The 23,008-nt window shown below is 38.2% G+C and overlaps 1 protein-coding gene across 5 annotated transcripts in view; it reads right to left on the reverse strand.

The window, feature by feature from the left end:
- Positions 1-23,008, reverse strand: part of FAM172A (family with sequence similarity 172 member A) — a 264,993-nt gene that overhangs the window by 62,861 nt on the left and 179,124 nt on the right. For all 5 annotated transcript variants that reach the window (XM_036403453.2, XM_036403451.2, XM_036403452.2 and 2 more), the window contains 2 exons: positions 15,484-15,600; positions 10,969-11,053 (listed from right to left, as the gene is read on the reverse strand). In XM_036403453.2, coding sequence (XP_036259346.1) covers positions 10,969-11,053; positions 15,484-15,600 — 202 coding nt within the window. The remainder of the gene's footprint in view (positions 1-10,968; positions 11,054-15,483; positions 15,601-23,008) is intronic.

The raw sequence follows: 23,008 nt of genomic DNA on the forward strand, positions 1-23,008 counted from the left end.
AATTGAGGGGCTCTCAGGCAAAAATATGGGATCAGGAACAACAGTTCTTTATTAAGGAAGAAAATAAAAAATAAAATAAACAATGTGGTAAACTAAAACAACACTGACAGAGTCAGAACACAACCTGACACTCTGTTGGTCAGGGTGTTGGTAGCAGTCCAATTGGAAATGTGGCTGCAGTCTTCGTGAAGTGTGAGGTGTGGTTCTGTTGGAGCAGGGATCCTGTAGAAAAGGATGCAGTCTTCCTCTGAAGACCCAGTGGAAGAGGCAGCTGTTCGTCTGGGAAATCCAGTGGAGAGGCTGTGCTGGTGTTCCAGAACCTTAAGATTATATCTGGGTAGGAATGCTTGGCTCTTCCCTCTGGGCAGAGCATCTCGCAATGGGATGCTATAGTTCTTATCAGTCATGCAGTGACATTCAACAGCCTGTTATCGGCAGATGGCTCCCAAGAGGGAGGATTGGGTGTGGAAGAGATGAGGAAAACTGCCCACTTAACAGAAGAAAACTGTCATACAGATGGCAAATAGAATACAATTTGCTTGGGAATCCAGGACAAAAAACAAAAAGAAAAGTGTTTGATGAAGCACGTTCTTTGACCCCTGAGTTTGCACTCAAGGGTCATAAATCAGCTAACTAGCTATGGATGTTTATTTAAAATAATGCTTAAAATAGCAGGGAAGATATTGAAGATGGGAAAATCCTAACCCGAAATTTCAGAGAAAACTATTTGCATAGGTAGCCTTACATAAATCACAAGACAAATAAAGAAGAAATGGATATCTAGCTCCATAATTTCCTACCCCAAGTACTATGGGCAGGAAGAACAAGTCTCTTTTCTGAGGGTGACTGTTGTTTACTCAGCTGTTCCTGAGGTTGTACGCTTGTGCCAAGGAAAAACGGATGACTAAAACTAGAAGTTTGGAAGAGACTTCCCATAGAGGAAGTGACATTACACAACAGAAAGGAAAGAACCAAGAAGATGAGCACCTCTCAGGAAGCAATATAAGAATGTTTACTCCTACTCTGGGTGGGGGGATGAGGGTAATACATACTAAAAATCCCTTTGACAACCACAATGCTGTGATATTGGAATCTACTAATGCGGAATTAAGGTACAAAAATGTAATTAATTCAAGCCAATGCAACTTACTGGAAAATAACTCCTAAACAAATAAACTCAGTTTCACACTTTGATGAACTAACATGTTTAGCTGATAAGGATTTTTATGAAAATAGAGTATACTCAGTTTTTTGTCAGGCAATTGATTTATTCCCCAAGAACATTCTGAGGAGGATGAAAAATTATGTCAACTTTGCCAAGCATTTTTAAAAGTGCTCTATCTCCCCTTTGTTTTCAGCAACTAAATTTTGCTCTTCCCAGGCTTCCCATGAAAATTCCAGACTGTCATTACACTGGAGCCCTTACCTGTAACAGTTATCACCTGTTACTGGTGATAACTGCTGCTTTGTCAGCTTCTTTGATTCCAGGTACTGTGTCTAGCATGTGAGTTACTCCCCTTCATCTTTCAAGAGAGACATTAAATGTTTTTCTTTTACTAGGAAGATACATTCCTCATTTCTTCCTCGATGTTGTGATGTTGTAAACTATTACCACAAAAGTTGAAGGAACTTAATTACAACTTCATTACTTAACTAAAACTTCAACTTATGCAGAAATTGGTCAATGTTTCATAAATTCATGAGAAGACAAATAGAACAACTCTAGAATCATTTACTTGTAAGAAAGGGTTGAAAGTCAGTATTATTCCAAATTTCTAAGTGGAAAGAGACTAATTAATCAGCAAATGCAGCTACCATGGAGAAACCACTATCGAATGGAGACGTTATTGCTGGAGTGTCCTATGGCTATTCAACCACACAGGAAATATGTACAAATTTGCTGCTGGTAAAACTCATGTAAATGTGAAGATGGAGGGAATGTTATTAACAAGAAAGGTGATGGCCTTCTTTCTTTTTTTTCATGTTAGTGTATTTGTTTGGTTTATTTTTTAAAAAAAGCTACCTGCAATGTTTCCTAGCACTAGTTTAAAACTGAGATGAAAAGCAGCAGCCCTAGAAAGGGCAAGTTCCTCCTAAACTGACTCTTTACAGTAGGGTGATAAGAGGGTCAAATGTAACTGTTGCCTAATGAAATGGGAGAAAATCAGGTAGCAAAGATTTGGTATTACATTGGTAAGATGTAGACAGGTCTCTCTCAAAGAAGTTGAATGACTGGAGATGCTACAGAGAAATCTATGAAAGCACTTGAAACCTGGAGATATTAACTTGCACTGAGACTTGAAGAACTCAATCTATTACGTTTCTCAAAAGAAAATGGTGTGTTGGCTCAACGCCAGTATGTAATTCACAGGGACAAAAAGCAAATGTACTGAACAGCTCTTTAATTTAGTGTAGAAAAGGCACAACAAGAACTAATGTTTGGAACTTGAGATCAGACAAAGCCAGACCAGAAATGAGCCAATCTTTTTAACAGTTTGCAGATGATAAAGGGAAGGGAGCAATAGATTCCCCATCTCTTGAATTCTTCCAGACAAGGCTGAATGGCTTAGTGGAAGAAACATTTTCACCAAATTAGTTTCAAATTTCAGTATCGTATCTGTTCAAAAGTTAAAGACTTGTATCTAAAAGTGGACAATAATTGATCTAAATATCCTTCCCAGCCTAAACTACATACATTTGTGAAAAAAGGAAAGATTTCTACTGAAATGGAACTTTTTGAAAAATTTGAACAAATCCAAATCCAAATCCAAATCCAAATCTGAATCTCAATTCTAATTGAAAATGAAAGCTGAAATGTGAAAAATTTTTTGGATTTTATGTCAATACAGATAAAGATTTTGCTACTGAATTTTGGAGGACATCTTTCAGGTAATACCTCCTTTGAAGTGTTGAGCTCTAGGAGAGTTTGCAACCATGCACTGGAGTAACACCTGCCAATGTGCAGACAGATATGGATATATAAGGCACTAATGAGACAGCCTTGAGTAGTATCAGAAGCAATAGTCACAATAGTCTAATAGCTGTCAAACGCTTAATAGGAAATATCTGAGTGTAATATTTTAAATTATTCATTATTACCTCAAAGACTGCCTTAGGGACAACAAGTAACTAGTTCACTCTAGTCTAAAAATTGCAATGATAAATAGATATGTTTGAGTACAAGAATAATTTTTGATTAAACTGTTTCTCCAATATCAGTACTGCCTCAAGTACATGTAACGATTTTGTACAACAGTAAATGAATGAGTGTTATTGAACTCCCTGACACAAGCAACATCTGGCAATTCAAGTCAATGCTTTCAATTCACATTTTCATGCTCACTTTTGAGTGTCTGGCACCCCAGATCAGAATCTGCAATATCATTCAACAAGTCTGTATAGACTTTGTCCTTTCCAAAGCACTGCAGAGCTAAGCTACTCTAAGCACAACATAGGAGCTCACATCCAGCTAGGTTTACACATGAAAATGTGTAAAATGAAAAGCTGTCTGCAACACCTGAGACTGAGCAGGAGTATAAAAGCAGAGCTCCTTTGAAGAATCAGGAATAGGGAAAAAGCTACTTACTTCCAAGCCAAGAAGACATAAGTTAAAGCAGGACTTAGTGCAGCTACCACCAGAGCTGTGGCTATGACAGTCTGATGTTTCAAAGTTACCATAATAATTTCGAGTCCCCATCAAGGTAGAGGAACAAAAATGGAAGTGCAGGACCAGTTTTAGCAGCAGATGAGAATGTTAACATGGGTGATGAAGCAAGCTTCACACTGAAGATTCCTGCATCCTCCGCTTATTAATATTGCAAATACCTTAAATTAACAGGTAGCTAGACACAGGAACCTGCCATCTTGACAAAAAAACTTCAGCATTTTATCTTTTCTCCTGAAATCCAAAGTTTTTATTAACAGAACTACATGCATATGAAGACATAAAAGGCAAAGAGCTTTACAGTAAACACTGCTTAATGTGCTATTAATACCCATGAATGACTAGTGAATGCAGAAATAACATTTTTAATAGAATGGAATAATTGCTTAATTGCTTAAATTTAAAAAGTGCATGGTTTTGTTCCTATTTCTTGTACTTCTGGGCACCTATCCCTGGTCATGAAACACTAATATCAGAAAATAGTCCAGAACAGTCCTCATTAAATGACTAGAGTAAACTAAAAAAAAAAGAGAAGCGTTGGTACACTGGGCTAAAAGCTGCTAAGAGTATGAGCCAGGTATTGTCTCAGCACTTAATATAGTTTATGGTTCCTTCTGCCTTGTTTTTTATGAGCAAGATACATAAATGTGTAGGAGTGGAACTGTAGTGAGGTGCTGAGAAAAAAAAGCAGGAAGAAATAAGTTGATCCTTCCCTACAGCTGTCACAAGCCTCACTAATGCAATTACCCCTGCACACAGACCCTGTGGTGTTGGAGAGTCCATCTGACCTCTCTGGAGAGCCTCCTGTTTGAACGCAGGATCTGCTCAGCATGGGGTGCATCTGCAGATAGACAGGCTTTTCTATGGAAATACACAACTGAACTCTTAAAACAGTAGGCAGGAGTCACCTGTTAGGCAAAGCCAACAGAAACCACTACTGCAATTATCCAATGGGAATTCATTGTTTCCTGGGTATCAACACAAACTTTGCAAGAAGAGCTGTACCTCATCAGTGCACTTGTGTGTGGGGCCACAGGCTGCACACCTGCTCTGTCAGTGAAGGAAGGGCTGTGGAAAATGCAAGCACAAAGAGCTCCCAAGGCCTTGAACATTCAAGCTCAGAGATGCAGATGGATACAATGTTTGACCTAAGACCTTAGAGAAGGCTTGAAGCTTTAGAATAGAAAAGTGAAACATACACAAAGTAAGAATAAAGATTTGTAGTTTGAGCAGAAATATGTTTTAAGCAAGCAGAAATATGTCTGATGTAAGCGAATAAATATGTTAAGCAAGATAGTAGAAAATCCCTAAGTCTAGCAATAGAATTTGTTATAGAATTGGTAAAAAATAGAAGATACAGCAATAAGTTTCTGTAGAGTTATATGATGAGATAAAAAGAGAGGAAAAATAACGTAAAATGTAGCAAATAATGATTGGTTTATGAAGATGCTAGTGAGCTTTGTGGAAGTAGCTGATTGGATAAGAAATTTATAAAAGACATTGTAATAAAAGTTATAACAGCTTCTGATGTACGTACAGCTTCTGATGTGATGGCATGAATGGATGCAACAACCTTATGGCCTTGCCCTTCCATGAGACTGATTTTGCAATAAACCATTTTTTAACCACCTCATCAGTCAACCCTGTCTACTCTGTATCCCAAAAAAAGGGCTATCAATGATATTTTCTAAATTCAAAGCAAAAAACAAAACACACAAAAAAGTTGTGCTTGGCTTACCTAAATGTAATTAAGTGTTTGGTATATAATACAGAGTTCAATCTTGATTTTGGGTACCAGAAAATACTATCTGAAGACTCAAGAGCACCATCAGCACACATCATACCTCTCCCCCAAAATTAAATTTGTTTTTCTTCTACCAGCCTGAAGCTACTTTATTCAGCTGTATGAATTAATTCTTACACTTTTTTCTCTTATTAAATAGACATATATATAAGTCTAGGCTCTTCTGTTAATAGAACTTTTCTTGATTACTATCAGTGTTTCATTCCACTGCTTGTCTTTTAAGTTATAATTTCCTTATTTCACAATGTTTTAACTACATTGGCTGCAACTGTTAACAGAATAACTAGCGATTTTGGGGGCCAACTAGGAAGGCTTTAAAAATATTTGATTAGGCAATTCATTTTACTAATATTACAACATCTTCACTTGATTGTTTTAAATGAGTGTTGGTGCATATCCACTTTGGCAAAATACTGAGAAGTTTAATCATCTCTCCTAAATAACAAACTTTCACTGGCAGAAAGACGTGGGCTAAGGAATACAAACAAGATTCAGAAAAACAAATGCCATGTTTACCCAGCAAAATTTACCACAATACCTTTCCTGGGGTGAAGTTTAAGCCACTATCCTGAAACCAAAGTGATTTAATTCCTGAACAGCATCAGAGATGAATGCAGATCTGTGGATCTGCTTTCTCCCATCCCCACTTTCAGCTATTCCTGCCCAGCAGTTGCTCCAATAAGATGGGCTTCTGAACTCCCTGCTCCAGATCTAGGAGAAATGTTGTAAGGTCTCAGACACAGCATAAACTACAACTACAGTTAGCAGTAATGCAGTGCAACCTGTCATTAAAGCATCTATTCCACTGTCTCTGTCAAATTCCAAGCTGAACTCCAGCCTCTTAGCCAGAAATACTCCCAACCCTACTCCTTTTTATGTGATGACATTTAATGTACAGACTGCTTTGAAGTCTTCATCTTTCTCAACCCTAGATTTTCTTATGTCTTAGATAGATCCATCTCCTCTGAGACAGAATAGATATATTTTGATTTGATTCCATTAGGAAGGTAGGCTAAGATTGAGACAGAAGATAACCTCAAGTCTAACAGAAGTCCTTAATTATGGCTGAAATTAAAGAGGGTAAGAGATAGGAATTTTAGAAGTTCCAAACCCCCATCAGGGGAATTTGCACAAACTTTCAAAAAACCGCATACAACTTAGTTTTAAACACTTGTTGGGATGGATCATCCATAACTTCTCTAGGGAACTGACCCAGTGCCTCACCACCCTCAAAGCAAAGAGTTTCTTTCCTGTCTTTGCTCACCTAAACCTGCCCTCTCTCAGTTTGAAGCCTATTACTCCATGCCCTTGTAAAAAACTTTCTTGTAGCACCTTTAGATATTGGAAGATGCTCCAACGTCTCCAGAGCATTCTCTTCTCCTGTTTAATATTTTTATTTTATTGATGACATGGATGAGGTTTTAGAGTCTTTCATTAGCAAATTTGCAGATGATACTAAGCTGGGAGCGTGTGTTGATCTATTAGAGGGACAGAGGGCTTTGCAGAGGGACTTGGAACGGTTGGATGGATGGGCAGAATCCAATGGGATGAAGTTCAATAAGTCCAAGTGCCAAGTCCTGCACTTTGGCCACAATAACCCCCTGCAATGTTACAGGCTGGGGATGGTGTGGCTGGACAGTGCTCAGGAGGAAAGGGACCTGGGGGTGCTGGTTGACAGCCGGCTGAACATGAGCCAGCAGTGTGCCCAGGTGGCCAAGAAGGCCAATGGCATCCTGGCCAGTATCAGGAATAGTGTGGCCAGCAGGAGCAGGGAGGTCATTCTTCCCCTGTACTCGGCACTGGTGAGGCCACACCTTGAGTATTGCGTCCAGTTCTGGGCCCCTCAGTTCAGGAGGGACGTTGAGATGCTGGAGCGCGTCCAAAGGAGAGCAACAAGGCTGGTGAGGGGCTTGGAACACAAGCTGTATGAAGAATGACTAAGGAAGCTGGGGTTGTTCAGCCTGGAGAAAAGGAGACTCAGAGGTGACCTTGCCACTCTCTTCAACTTCCTGAAGGGTGACTGTGGTGAGCTGGGGGTCGGTCTCTTTCTCCGGGCAACAACAGACAGAACAAGAGGACACAGTCTCAAGCTGCGCCAAGGGAGATACAGGCTAGAATTAAGGAGGAAGTTTTTCAAGAAAGAGTGGTCAAGTATTGGAATCATTTACCCAGGGAGGTGGTGGAGTCACTATCCCTTGATGTGTTTAAAAAAAGACTGGATGTGGCACTTGGTGCCATGATCTAGTTGAGGTGTTAGAACGTGATGAGTTCTAGTTGGGTTGGACTCGATGATCTTAAAGGTCTCTTCCAACCTAGAAATTCTGTGATTCTGTGAACAATTCCTTCACTCCATTTTCATGGGAAAATTCTGCTCCACCCCTCTGAGCATCTTTGTGGCTCCTCTGGACTTGCTCCAGTGGGACTAAGTCTATATTGTGCTGAGCTCCTGAGAGCCGGATGCAGTCATCCAGATGGGGTCTCACCAAAGCAGAGCAGAGGGGCAGAACCAACCACTTTTACCTGCTGGTCGTGCTTTTGATGCATTCCAGGATATTGTTGTCTTTCTGGGCTGGAAATACACACTGTCAGGCCATGTTTAGTTTTTTGTCCACCAAAAACTGGGTATCGTTCTTCTCAGACCTGCTGTCAGTTGACTGCCTGCACACCCTGCACTTGTGCCTGAGATTGCCCTGACCCATGTGCAGGACCTTGCACTAGGACTTGTGGAATTTTATGGGGTCCATTTCTCTTCTGCAGGCCCACTTCTCAAAATCCCTCTGGCTGACAGCCCTTCCTACCAGTAGGCCAGCTGGTGTCGCTGGTAAACTTGCTGAGTGTGCACTCAAACTCACTGTCATTGTCACCAACTAGATGCCAAAAGATACTAAGCTATGACACCACCAGGCAACCAAATCCTTGAGACATGGATGAAAGACCCTGAAGGTGAGACCCACAAAGTACCTTTTGCCACAAGAACAGAGAGTGGATTTATTATGGCTTGCTTTTTCTGTATTGTTCTCGTGCTCTCAACATTTAAAGTGTAGTCATTCCTTTTTGTAATCAAGTAAGAAATGAATCAATTGTGGGAAACATTTTAATTCCTTAATAATTCTTTAATCCAAAGCGTTAACAACTCTATCTGGAAATGCAAGTAATTTTTCCAGTTTGATGGTAACTTATTTTGTCTCTAGTGATTTTAAGGGAAAAGCAAGCAAGAGACTGTGAGATAATCTGCAGTAGGAACTGCGCACCAACTACGATTGCATGTAAAACCCAGTATACTGAATGGCTAAATATCAGACCCTTTTTGGAAAAGCTGGCTCAGGAGATGTGACAATGAGACAGTTATTTCTGAACTTATTTTCAGTGTAAACAGAGATAAAAGATGGGCTTCCAAGCATAGAAGTGAATCTTTCTACTGCAAAGGTTTTATTTTAAAAGATCTGTCATTGTTCTGATTGCTCTCACTGTCATTCATTGAAATACCAAGGGCAATGCTGACAGGATTTGAGTGTGGGCTCACTCTTTCAGTACTGCATTCCTCAAAAGAGTGAAATAAAATCTCTCACATTAAACAATAATGCCCCTACATCTAGTGATAATTAATACATTTATTACATATTACCCTAATGCAGGTTTATACCATTGCTCATATAAAGACACTCTACAAATTATTGACTTGGTTCTCTGTAAATGTCTTACAGTTGTTTATGTAAGGGGCAATTATAAGAAATATAAGAAAAAACATGTGAGCAAGCTAATAATTCAGGAGCAGTCACATGAAGTTATACTATTTTAAACCTTATTTATATTAAGAAGAACTAGCCTGGAAATAGTTATATTACATTAAATCATTATCAAAGACATTAGTGATCTTAATTTATCTCAATGTATGCACTAAATACAAATATCCAACTTTTACTGGTTAAAATCCTACCCCATTTAAGTTAATTCTTCTACCACTTCACTGCAGTTTAGGAATTCATTAAGTGGTGCAGAAACATTAAGGCCACTGTGACCCGTCTTCAACAGAAATGTAGAATTAAGACTTATTATTTACACCTCTAATGAAGCATCGATGCTTTTCAAGTAACACTTAGGATTTATTTTATAGAGTACCTTTTAGCTTCTTTATATCAGGTGAATACAAAGAAAGGGAAGAGATGCTGTCATGGATTATTTTCAGTGTTGGCCAGTGTACAGTAAATACTGACCAGCTGGTAGCCAAGTCCGTATTTACCTGACTAAAATGACCACTATAACATGCAGTCTTTCACAAGAGTAACATAGATGTCAGAGATTAGAAGTGAATATTGTTTTAAAGAATTCCATTCCTGAACAATACATTTCTTTTAAACTGCAATAATCTCCCCTAAAAGAGCAAAAAGTTGCTAAATGAATGTTGACTCTATGAAAATTTTAGTAATACATCATTTTCCAAAGCATGAAAGAACAATGTCAGTTCTATTGCATGTGTGTGTACAGAGCTATGGATCTGCATAGTGAGATCCCAAACCATAGCAGAAAATGTAATCAAAATCTCTGGTTGTTGTGAGCTCTCAAACAAAGTAGTGCTAAATTTTCCAAACCTTAAAAATATCCTTCAGTATATTCATTTCACCTGCAAGGTTAGGTCTCACTAACAACCTCACAAATGCAGACAGATATGAAACGAACTTGTCAAACGAACTACTGCATCCCAAAGAGAAAGGTCAAATATTGTTTCAGCTTTTAAATTAATATTGTATAGGCTGTGTCTTCCTTTGAACTTGGTTTTATATTCTACAGAAATACACTACCTATGGCTGTTAGGAAACCTGATAATCAAGCATGAAAGTTCAGTAATGGCTTTATGTTTTTTGATTACGTTCCTGCAGAGATTGGAAGTTTTCCTTTTACATTGATGACTAAATCTACTTCCTGGAATTATCACACATTTAACTAAAGTCTCTGTATAATTTCAATTGCTCCTTGCAATTCATGATTCAATAATGAAAAAGCATAGCCAAGTATATCCAAAACAACAGAAAACTCACATCAACATTCTTGGATGCTGCAAATCATTTGCTATGTAAACTAGACTTCTGTTGATCAGCATTCAGCATTCACGAAAGTGGCTCATGTATTTTAACTGTAACTTTCATTTATGTACTTCTTTAAAACCTTGTTGCCAACATAGAGGTGGATATTATTCAAGGACCTATGATAAATTTCCCAGTTCTTGTTATCACTATTATTTTTCTCAGACTCCTACATATAATGTCATCAATTACTTAAACAGAAAGGAAGGCTAGAAAAATTCAAGCAACAAGTAGACGAAATAACTTAAATCCCACACAAAGCAAAAAAAAAAAAAAAAAGAGCAGGCTGCATAAAATACTAGAAACCATATGCTTACAGCCACATCTGGCTGCAGAAAGGTTAAAATGCATTTTTAAATGAACAAGCTGCTTCTGGGTATAAACATGTACACTGGCTTACTGCAAACAAATGGATGTACCTGCAGAGACACGGGGACAGTCTGGCAGCATGGACTCCACCGATGTGTCGAGGGGCTCGGAGCTGGACACCCAGTTACAGCAGTTCTGTAAGAGGGGGCAGGAAATTCTTGGGATAAGTCAAAAACTCAGAGCAAAAATAAATACAGATGTTGTGAGGACAATGATCACATCAAAATACCCAAACTAATTTACATTGCAGTCACAATAACAACTAGACAGTACAGTACACTAACTTATGCTTACTGACGATGAAATACTGTAATTTCATACTAAGTAAAAACATAATTCAGCAGATTTGTAATGTGCTGAAGTATTATGTTTTTTAAGTGCTACTTTGAGTACCAGTAGACTTGAGTAGGTGCTTGGACCAACTAGTGCCTGAACTACCCACTACAAGCTTGAAGATTTTGAAAGTTGGTGTTGATATAAACAGGTATTGGTATAAACACTGAGCCTGCTCATTTGCTAACATTAAGAAATCAGAATTTTCAGGGTATTTTGATGGAGTACACTGTCAAAGGAACATTCATGAAAATATGAAACAACATACTATAACTAAACAGAAACCATCAAGATAGAATATTAATATTCAAATAATTGGAAGTATAGCTGAGATGAATGTGTGTGAACATTAAAAAAAGCAAATACTGGTCTCTGGGGAATTATATTCACAAAGCCTCTACATTTACCTTTCATTCCTGAACCTCTGAGAAGGATGAATTTACCATGAATTTTCTAAATGTTTTGTTCCAAATGCTATTGTCATGGTTTGACACTGGCGCAATGCCAGTGCCCCCATGAAAATACACTCTCCCTGGTGTCTGCTGTGAGATGTGCCCAGGAATAAGCAAAGCAGGCTCCAACTTAGTAATAAAGAAGAGAAAACTTTATTACCTTACCTACAACTATATGCAAAAAGAAACACACAGAAAGAATGAAAACCTTCCAAAAACATTTCCTCCTCCCCCCACCAAATTTCCAATACATCCATCCCTCAGATCACCCACTCTCAGTCCATCACCACCCTTTAGATAATCAATTCTCAGTTCATCAAGAGAAGAAGAGTCCTTCTTGTACCATGGGCTTCCCCAGGAAACACAGTTGAAACCTCGTGTGTTTCCTGTCACATGTGGCACTGCCCGGAGATCATTTGCCATTGCGACATCTTCCTTCCATGCCCAATGCTCTCACCACTGCACATGGACCAGAGCTGCTTCTAGGCTTTTCCTTTTAAGGATGCTTTCCATTAAAGGATGTCCCATTCCAAAAAGAGCACAGTCTCTCACCTTCAGGACACCTGTCCCCCCCAAATTTCACCCCCTCAGGCCAAGGGGTCTCAACACTGAACCCTCTTGGCTCTGAGCCATTGCCTCCCCCTGGATGCAGTCTCTGTGTCACAGGAAACATGGTTCTATCCATGGCTATACAAGAAAAGTCCAGCCAAGGCCACTCCATCATCTCTTCCCACCTAAGATTCTTCTCCACTCTTCTGGCATCTTTCACTTGCATGGACTTTCATCACATTTGCCCATTTCCTCTTCCATTTCATCTCTATGTCTCTGCTCATTCAGATCCAGGAGGATCAGTATTTGTAAGGTTTCCATTATTCGAGAAAGGGTTAAAATCTCAGGCTCTGCCTCCTCAGGGCTCCTACTGCCCTGCTGGCACCTTCTTGCCGCACCCTCCCTTCTCCTTCTCCTGGATTTCAAGGTGGCACCAGCACAGGCTGGCTCTCTCTCTCTCCGGGGCTGGGGGGGGAGTGGCTGCCTGATGCCTCTTGGCCCTTCTCCACCTTTCCATCCTCAAGGGCCTCTTCACCTCCCATCTCTGTCCAAGGCCCCGGCCTACCTCACCCTCCCCCCTCCAGCAGCAAGCAGCTGGGCAGGGGAGAGGTCCGAACTCTTTCCCCACCAAAACCCAAGAGAGCTTCCCTCTGGGAATTCCCTGCTTTTAACCCCCTGTGTTCTCAGAGGCATATCCATGTCCCCAGTAGCCACACCAGGTGCCAATATTCAAATCTGAGCACCCATTGACTTGACCACAGCATATCCCAGAAAACTTACTTCCTCCCAAACCATGACAGCTATCTAATCAGAGTAATCTATAAACTGAAGTATTAAATTATATGCTTTCAATAAAATATGATGAAATGATACCAAATCTACTGAAGATTTAATTATAAAGCGACTACATTTTTAATGAGATTACCAGCTGAACAACAAGATCCATGTTGCTTGCTCTATTAAAAATCTGAGTTTTTCCTTTCTGAAAACCTGATCAACTTCATTAAGTGGAAAAGGTAAAAAACCGGGCAACCTTTTGGAAAGACCCAATAGATTTTCAGACAGATTTCTAAAAAAATAATACCATCAGTTCATGATAGTAAAAATGGACAAATTCTCTTCTGGTAAACAGCATGTATTGTGTATTTGTAGATGCTTGCTGCCCTAGTTGTGCACCATGGAGTCCGTCTTCACTGTGGAAAGATCCTTGACTGGTAGATCAAGTATCTTATTGTATTTCCTTAATTCATTCTGTCTGGAAGAAGATGTCAGCTGTGTTGCAGTGAGGAGAGAATTTCAAAGGCTTCAGTCCCCACCAATAAAGGGTGAGGAATGGCTTTTGAATAGATTTGTCAAGGCAACCCTACTGTTCTGGGACCACGGAGAGCAGGGACAACATAAAGGAAGGGTTGCTGTATGAGATTAGAAAGTGAAGTTCACAAAGCATGGCAGATTTTTGTAAGAAACAGTAGATCAATGAAACTATTGAACTCAATGGAAAAAGAAAAAAACAAACACACTATCCAGTAATATAACATATTTAGTAAAATCTGTTAAAATTGAAGTATTTCATGAAGGTTTTAAGGTTTAAAGTAGTAAAGCATTATAATTTTATGATTTGCATGTGTAATTTTAATTAATAGCTGAATGTGAAATTGCAAATGTAAGGTGGTAAAAGTTACAAAAGAAGTAGAATTTTTATGAAGTATTACAATCATTTGAAATAAGTAAAATTAATATTAACTACTGATAGAACACTACATCAGAGAGCTGGAGATAATACAGAAGATTAGCACACAATTAACTATCTTTTATATACAATGTGACACTTGCCTGTAAGAAATAAGTATTCTCGAAAGCAGTGTCAAGATATGTAAATGGATGATTTGTTTTATCATTCATCACAGTTCCTAATAAATTCAAAAATCATGACATCTATAGGTACTAAAAATAGGCCACCAGTGATACAGGAGAGATAGCTCAAATGAAGAATTACTTTATTTTAACAATTCATTCTTTCAATGACAGCAATTAGCCCTACAGACAGGCAGCGATTAGGTGTATATTTTAATTATTATTCATTTTACCACTAGCCTTAAACCTGATTAAAGTAAGAGATATCCAGGTGATATGCTAGACTTAATACCACTCAGCCACATTTCACATATGTAAAATTCTTCTTTCTTATAGGAGATTTTTAATGCTAATGTAAGTTATGACACTCCATCCACTTTTTAGGCCATTAATCATTTAACTTATTCTTTAACATCTACTTTCTGCAAATGAAATTAAAGGTAATGCACTTTTCTTATTCAGACTAAATGCTTAAAGAAAAATGGAGTTGTCAGATTCAAATTGCAGGATTTAAAATTTCAGTTTTACCACATAACACAGATTTTAAGTTTTGATTTCCCATAAAGAAAATGGGGATTTCTCTGACAGAGCCTGTAGGGGTTACCATTCTTTATATTTTTAACACTTAAGTCAGAGCTGTCAGGCTGCATCCCAGGTGATCCTCTATTCCCATCAGTCACGGCCTATAAAACTTTAACTTAAAGTCAGGAATAGGCACTGTATACACTAAGTTTCACTAAATCCATGAGAAAAAGTCAAGTACAAAAGAAAGTTCAGGATGTGACTAGTTTAAATTCACTCTGTGCACCTATTGTTTTAGTGTTCTGCCATGGGAATGTAGAAAACAGAGATGAGCCTGATGTAGTAAGGATGAGACTCATAAACAGTAGTTTAGTTGGTCTTGCTCTAAAATACGATTTTTAAAATCTCAGCAACCTCATACCTAAGTGTAAGAGCTTCCGAGTCCTACAGGAGTAATTATGTATCAAAAAGCTGCTGAGAGAAAGGGTATTTTGCCATTTGTGCAAATCATCAAACTTAGTAATGAAGAACTTAAAGAGGACTTTCCACCATTGCTAGATCAAACCAACAGCATGGGGTGCACCCAGGACTTTGCTCCATGTTTCAGGCACTGCATGGGCTGCCTTGGCATGTCTCTGTTTTACTGTGCATCCGGTAGAAACGCTGGACTTGGTGCTTAGTATTTTGACTGCTAATTTGGCAGTTCAGAAATGGCTTTAATCTTGGTTATTTTAGTGGCTGGTACGGATACATGATTTCCACTGTTCTGTATTATGCTGTCTTTCACACCCAGACATGTTTATTCAGCCATATACAGACATACATACTCAAATTCTTTAAAAAAAAAGGCCTTACCTCTCGCATCCACTCTCTAATAGTTTTCCCAACTTCTTGATGCCACACATTGTGAACTGAGTCTGTCAACGCCACAGCAGTTACCCTATTCTTTACTTCTGCCTCTCGTTGAATCATCTGTTAAAAAAGATTGTATTTAAAGTAATTCCTTTTACTGAACAGAGTCTGCTTACTCAGAGATAATGATCTTAAATTTAAAAAGAAACAGCAATACAGATTCAGAATTTGACTTCACTTGTTTTAAAGTTTATACAATTCCTAACAGGTCCAGAAAAAACAGAAACACCTAATATTTTTGATAAAAAAAATACTAACTTTTGACTGTCTGAACTATTCAGTCCTATTATTTTCCATGTGGCTTGACAATTCTAGGATTAAAGGTATCATAGTGAAAAAATGGAAGATTCCCTGAGGACACCTTTTACAAGCTTCTCCAAGTTCCTATTTCAGTTCTTCAGGGAAGCTGGTACCTGTGGTTCACTGTAAGGTTCTCTTGACTATCATCTACTAATTTTCAGTAGATTGCTGTAGTTTTTCTGATGTACAATCTCACTTCGACTTGCATAGGTTTTTTCTTTTTCTATCCAATTTAGCTATCTTGCATGCTCACCATGGTCCCAAAATTCTTCTCTCTTCTCCCTTATTCATATGCTTACTCAGCTAACACCAAAGTCTCTCAACATTTTTAGGATATTAAAGAGCCTCTGTTGTTGCAAATGACAGTATGACTAAATAATACCAGTTCTAAAACAAATTAAATAATTGCTGCAAATAACACAAGCGAACTGACAAAGATGCTGTGGAGTTCAGCACTGCTATGCAAGATAAAAGGTACTGGGAAAGAATAGTTTGATATCAAAGACAGACAAAAAGGTTTTAATCTCCTGACATGAATGATCCTAATTTGTAACACTGGATCAAAGAAAGCATAATAAATTATACTTACAAAACCAGCATTTCACAATTGGTGTCATTATTGCTGTGTATACTGCAATAAAGTTAATGGTTTTTTCAGCTTCCTTTTTGTATAAATGTAACACATACCATATTTCTAAAATCAGGCATTCTTTCTTCATGCTCTAGTAACTGCTTATCAGCACATAGGCTGCACCTCTGAACCCACTGTTCCATGTCCTTGCCATAAGAATGACTCCAAAAACCTACCAGAAAAAAAAGTTTTTTGAAAGAGACAGTATCTAAAAACAAGACCTGTCAGCTACACACACCTAACTTGCTTTAAACCCTGTACGTTGAATAACTGTTTTAAACACACCTTATAATATTCCTGTTCCAGTGCTGTAGCAATCATTCAGCTGCGCTGTCTTCCGCAAAACACTATGATTAAACAGGCAGAGGTGCAAAAATATCGCTGTCCTTGAAGCCCACATACCTACCAATTACTCAGAGTTATTACATGCTGGGTGAAGTTTAAAATCATCACCAGCTCAGAGTATTCCAGCATGACTTCCTCCATGAAGGGCTGGTATTCAGAAGCACGTCTAATGACCAGCAAAGATAAAAAATATGCTCTGCTTTGGAAAAGCAGTTTTTTTCTCAAGCTACTGTATCCCATGTTTCTGTTTTGAAAACTAGCCACCCAGTTAATCTTAGAACATCACCTTTTTCTTCAAATCACAAGAAAATACAAAGGTGTAGTTCCCTTTTTCTTTTCCAGACCTAGCTCAGGTTTGCTATTCTCAATTTCCCTATGCACATGTAAGAACTGACAGTCATTGATCACCATTTCTTTCTAATCTTTCTTCATATAGTACATACAGTCTTTGCTTTTCAGATCATGTATGATATATAGGAAATAATATGCAATACCCAACGTGCTCCTGGTGCTTGCCATTCAGCTTTGTGGATGCCTGCAGAATCGTATTCTCTTCACAAAGATCAGCAAAGTGAGTGAGGCTGACAATGTCATGTTTTTTGATAACTCAGCCACAGTGCTAGGGTTAGGATAAGGTCTCATGGATGCAGAAGCAAAGAGGGATCAAAGGAATTAACTGAGCTTCACGTACAGATTTCTTAACATCCAGACCAGAAGAAAAAATTTTTGGTAGGCATCCATGCCCTTCTGAGCCAACTTAGAAAGAAATAGACAAAAACAACACATCAAGTGTGGAAAGGATCAAGGGTATAACCATCACTTAAACAAGAAGTCTAACGTGTCCATGTTTTAGTGACACAGAAATGTCAGAACAGAGCATGTCAAACTGAAGACACTTTTGCTTCTATCAGAGCAGCTCAAGTTTACTGCTACTATGGGACATTCACTGATAATAATAATCAAGGAGAACAGATCCAGGTTAAGCTCAAGCAGCAGACCCTCTTATCAGGGATGATAATTTACCCTGCAAGAAGATACATGAAGTCTATGTACTTTTGGACACAGATGCTTCAATACTCAGTAAATGCTTCAGATTCAATGGACTGATAGCCCACAGTTAGAACATATTCCTCTTTTCTAAAATCAGTTTTGAATTAAGATAAATTTTAAAAATTAAATGAGTGGAATAAAATTGTAAAGGTAAAATAGATTGAGTTTAAATAAAAATGTAGCTACCATTCAAATTTGATGTAACACAGAAGTTGTACTAGATTCCAAGGGAAGGATACTGTGGGATGCATGATTTACATTTCCCAGGACTTGTTTTATTCTGTGGAGCCTGTAGAATCTTTTGAGGTGGACATACTAAAACTGATGATATTTAATAGACCACAGTCTACTAAAAATACTAAATTTTAGACACTTTTCTTCAGAATAATGATTTTTTTACTGAAACAAACAAAGACCTAAGAATTTTCTCCAAAGTTCACTTATGTCTTATAATCTTTTTACATCAATAAATTCCACTGACAGAAAGTTTTCACAGCCTAGGACTTACTTAATTTCCTGCTGACTGCCCATTTAAAAACCTTAAACTATTCTTAGCTGACTACATTTTGCAGAAGAACAGCTCTCTGTGAACCTCATCATTGGATGGCTCATTCTCCCCTTACACTCCTTCTTCCAATAATTCATTTACAACCAGAAGGAGGAAAAAGGGCATTTCTCTATTATACATAAATAGGCTCTCATGTATTACTGCACCACATATGATTCTGGGTCCTCTAGACTTTCCCGGTAAGCTTCTCTCTTTAGGCATTTCCATTTAATCTTTTTTCTTGTGCTCCTTCTTCGTAGTCACAGTAAAGTTTGGTAACTTATTAACTATATTCCAACACTATATATTTCATTCCCTTAGAATGACAAGTTGTAGACCAGTTCTCCTTGCAACAAGTTAGAAAGCATTCAAACATCCTTTTGAAAGTCCTCTTTATCCCATTGGTTGAAAATTTGTTTCTTCACTTTGGAAGAGAAGATGTCAACGATCTAGTTGCAAAAGTATTCAGCTCTAACAGTTACATAAGCAAGAACTTGAAAATTCCTAAAAGTGCATTTCTCATGTTCATACATCATAATTACTCATTTGTTGCTCAATTTAATAAGTATTCTTCTGCTAATCTGTAATCTTATATTACACAGTTGTCATAACATTATAATGTCAAAAGGTTGATACCTGCAGTATCTGTAGTGTGTATAAATAAAACACAGCTTCACACATACAATATATATGCAGTATATTTAGCATGCATATATAGTCAGAATAAGATTGTAAAATAGGCCTTTGTTATATATTTTATAGCATAATAGTTGTGTCAAATGAAAGCATTAGTGTGTTAAAAGAGGACTTAAAGGTCTTATCTTGCCAACCAGAAACCATGAAAATCCATTAAAGTACCAATTAGATTTTAGGTAAATAGGTGTGGGAGTAAATCCTAGAAACATTGAACTCTTTAAATCAATTCTAACATTTAAAACAGGTAAAAATTCAAACTTCTGAGAAAAGTTAAAGTAAGTTAAAATATTTATTTATTTTTTACAGGCTTTTATTTTTGCAGGTTCATATAATTAAAAAATCATTTCATCTTCAGGAAGTATTTACTCTTCTGAGTTGTCTGTAATTAGGAATAAGAAAAAATGGATTAAAAATGAATTGAAAACACATCCAAATCTTAATTTATCTTGAAGTTTTGAAATAAACTATTCAGTGACTTTCTTTGTCTTCCACCAACAATTTCACTTGTGGCATGGTGCTACATGGTATGCACTGGGCTTCAATGGGCATGTTGACAACAAGTACTTGACTTGGAGCAATATAATTTTGATGCACATCTTCCATTGTATCCAGTTGCATCATACCAATTTGAGACTCTTTAAGACATTTTGGCATCTGCAAGCAGAATTCTTTCCAGAGGAAATAACTGGAAGCCCCTGTCCAAAAGTCCTCACTGGTTTCCAGACATGGAATAAATTTGCAGCAGAAATTCCAGTGGATCAACCCAGCTTCAGTTGGACACTGCAATAATTGTAAATGCAATGGTAGATAGGAGGAGAGATGAAATCATGTGATAGGAATAGTGTGCAAGAGGGCAATTTTTACTTCCTTTTGGAAACATGGATTCCTTTTTGGTAACTTCATATGCTCTCCTTTTAACTTGCTTGTTACCAGTCTAGAGTCAACATTCTCTTCAACCATCATTTCACTCAGTCTCATACAAACCAATTAACTAGTCTGTCTGCCTGGCAGCACTTGAGCCTCTCCTCAGTTATGAAAAGCTTCTCTTCACCAGGAAGTATGTAATTCTGTATTCTGTAGTGCAGGTTTGTTGGTCTGGCATTCCTAAGACCGTTCACTGCTTCCTGAATAGAATTCCTGAATTTCTGAAATACTCTCAATTTTCTTCACGTCTTAAAATGGAATTGGATCCCCAAGCCCTCATAAAATATTATTCACTAGGAATTAGAATGCTGGGCAACTATGCTCGAACAACACAAAACAAAAATAATGAACAATCCAAAGTTCTACCAGTTTTCATTTTCAATTAGCAAGAGCAAGCATCTTCCCTAAATGAATTTGCAGATGTGATAAAATCCCTACTTGCAGTAGGCAAAGCCCCTGATACACATCAGTTTTTAAACAGCGAAAGAAAATACCTTAAATGATACAATTAGAGACTGACCATAGTACTTGCTGATACTTTCTTCAAAGATCCACTGGATGTTACATCTACAACTGTGATATTTTTCTACAGCAATAAATCACACTGCAACAGTAGTAATAATGCATGAACATATTAGAACAGATTGCTTAATAGCATCTGGAGTCTAGGACTTGTCAAAGTTCGCAATGCAAACCAATTTCTCTTGCAGAACTTCTACCCAAAATTATCACCTTACACTGGGGCTGTAAGTTCATAAAATCAATAATGAGTAGAAAAATATTTAAGAAAAATAGCTCAAGATTTAAAAACTCCTGTTCCTTACGCATAACTCGTAAAAAACCCCAACAACTAAAAAAACCTGTCCGCAGAATTCTGCTGGTATATTTTAGAACAGTGCAAATAGAACTCATGCTTCTCTTGTAGAAAGCCTCAGGCTTCAGCTTTATTAAACCTTTAATCTTCATAATACAATTCTCCTGTTCTCTTGATTCTAGTGTGTTGTTACAGGGTGTTTACAAGAGAGAAGTCTTTGAGGACCTGCAATAATGATGGAAACAACAACTAACTTCCCAAACACAGGCAGTTTAGGTGTAGCAGGACTTATGGGTAGGAATGCTGGCTCACCTCAATTACAAACCTCCCCACAATTTTTTTAGCATGAATAAAGCGCAGCAGTTCAACAGAAAGCCCATCACATAACATAAACTGGTATGGCACCACGGGGATAAAAGTCTTTCAATTGGTCTGCTACATTTTGCCCACAGCAGACCAAAACAAAACAAGCTGGTGGCAGGGACATCCTCCACTCTCTGGAGCACAATATGTTGGCATTCTGCAGATAACTTCCTAGTAGGTGAAAAGTGTACATTAGACAAGAGGGTTTGGTGAAGGCTACTTCCCATTAGAAATTCAACTAATGCAACAAAAATGAATCCATTTTTCAAAGAACCTCAAGACATCTCAGCAATGAGGGTTGCTGAGATACTCACCTTTGCACTGCTGCAAGAACCCCAGCGATGATCAGAAAGGGAGGTTTGGAGCAGATGAGTCTACCTGGATTCAGCCAGTTGGATCTCCCTCCTGACAGCTGGAGTCTGCCATCCCAAGGTTGGAGACTTGAACTGGGAAGATCTCACTGGCATGAAAATCAAGTTTTGAAGGGCCAAGAGCTTCTACCTATCTCCTATCCAGGTAGAGAATGTGAAGCCTGATGAATATAAGTGTTAATACTCCTATGTTGCTGATAGCAGCAGCTAGCTGTTGGATTGCCTCTAACATATGAGATAAAAAACAGTCTGGTCTTATGAAAGTGGAGATCCACAAGGGTCAGTTTAAGCTGCCAGAAAGTGTCCAAAACTACCACATGCGGTATTTGGCACAACTAATGCTGAGGAGCATCTGATACTTGAGCAAGGTCGTTTAGTATCTGCACTGCAAGTACACGAGCACCAGGAAAATCGTAGTTGCAAAATCACATAGTTTACAAAACTATTTCATTTTGTATTCACTGTTAAATTGGATTTGGGTAGTGCAAGATGGTGTGAGCATGTGATCACACCAAACCTCCAGCACAGCACATCCTTTGCTGCTCTGGTTTTACCATGAGTCTGTGTAAGGAGCATCCTTTAAGGATGCATGAGGTTTTCTGGTAGGAGGCTGCATCAGCTCTCCAAATGATATGAAGTCAGCGAGCAAGACCAGTCCTCTATTGGCATAGCTATGCAAACCCTGTCCTGGAGATTTTGTTAACAAAGTTATTTTGGCTGTGATGTTACAGCCAAGATAACAGTTTACTGGCAAAGACTGATGTTTACAGTCTTTGCCAGTAAAACCTTATTGGCTGCAGGTCATAGCCCTGTTTTCTCTTGGTTTATCTGGATTTCTGAAGCAGTGGACAGCTATTTGAGTGCCATGCCTAGTTAGAAATTAAATAATAAAGTAAAAAAAACCCCAACTTACCATTAAAGAAATTAAATTGAAATAGAACATAAAATAAATAAAATCAAAAGCAAACCTGATCACAACATAATAAAGCCAAAATAACAATTAAGTGCTAAGAGGAGCCATCTAGACCCATGACCAAAAGCTTGAAGTGCTGTAGTATCAAGAAAGGTCAAGGACTACAAAGACTAGGAAACAGAGATGTCTCTGCTTAAAATTGGGAGTGTCCTCAGCCTCTCACCCCAGACTTGCTATCCTGGGCTCAGCTTTCACAGCAACTTTCACAGTCCTAGGCAGCTTTGGGCATGGTCAAATGACAATTTGAACATCATTTTGAACATCTCCTTGTATAAATGTAGATTGGGTGCCAGATTTTCAGGCTAACCTTGCAGCCATTGCAGAAAGTTGAAGGATTTAAGCCGTGCACTTCTTAAGAGCAGTGCACGGCTGACACCCAGCATGTAGCCCAGCTGACATTTTATCTGAGGTACCCCATCAAAGCATGGTGCCAAATGCTTCCTTAGACCTATCA

Source organism: Molothrus ater, chromosome Z (assembly GCF_012460135.2).
Source record: "Molothrus ater isolate BHLD 08-10-18 breed brown headed cowbird chromosome Z, BPBGC_Mater_1.1, whole genome shotgun sequence".
Classification (NCBI taxonomy): Eukaryota; Metazoa; Chordata; class Aves; order Passeriformes; family Icteridae; genus Molothrus; species Molothrus ater.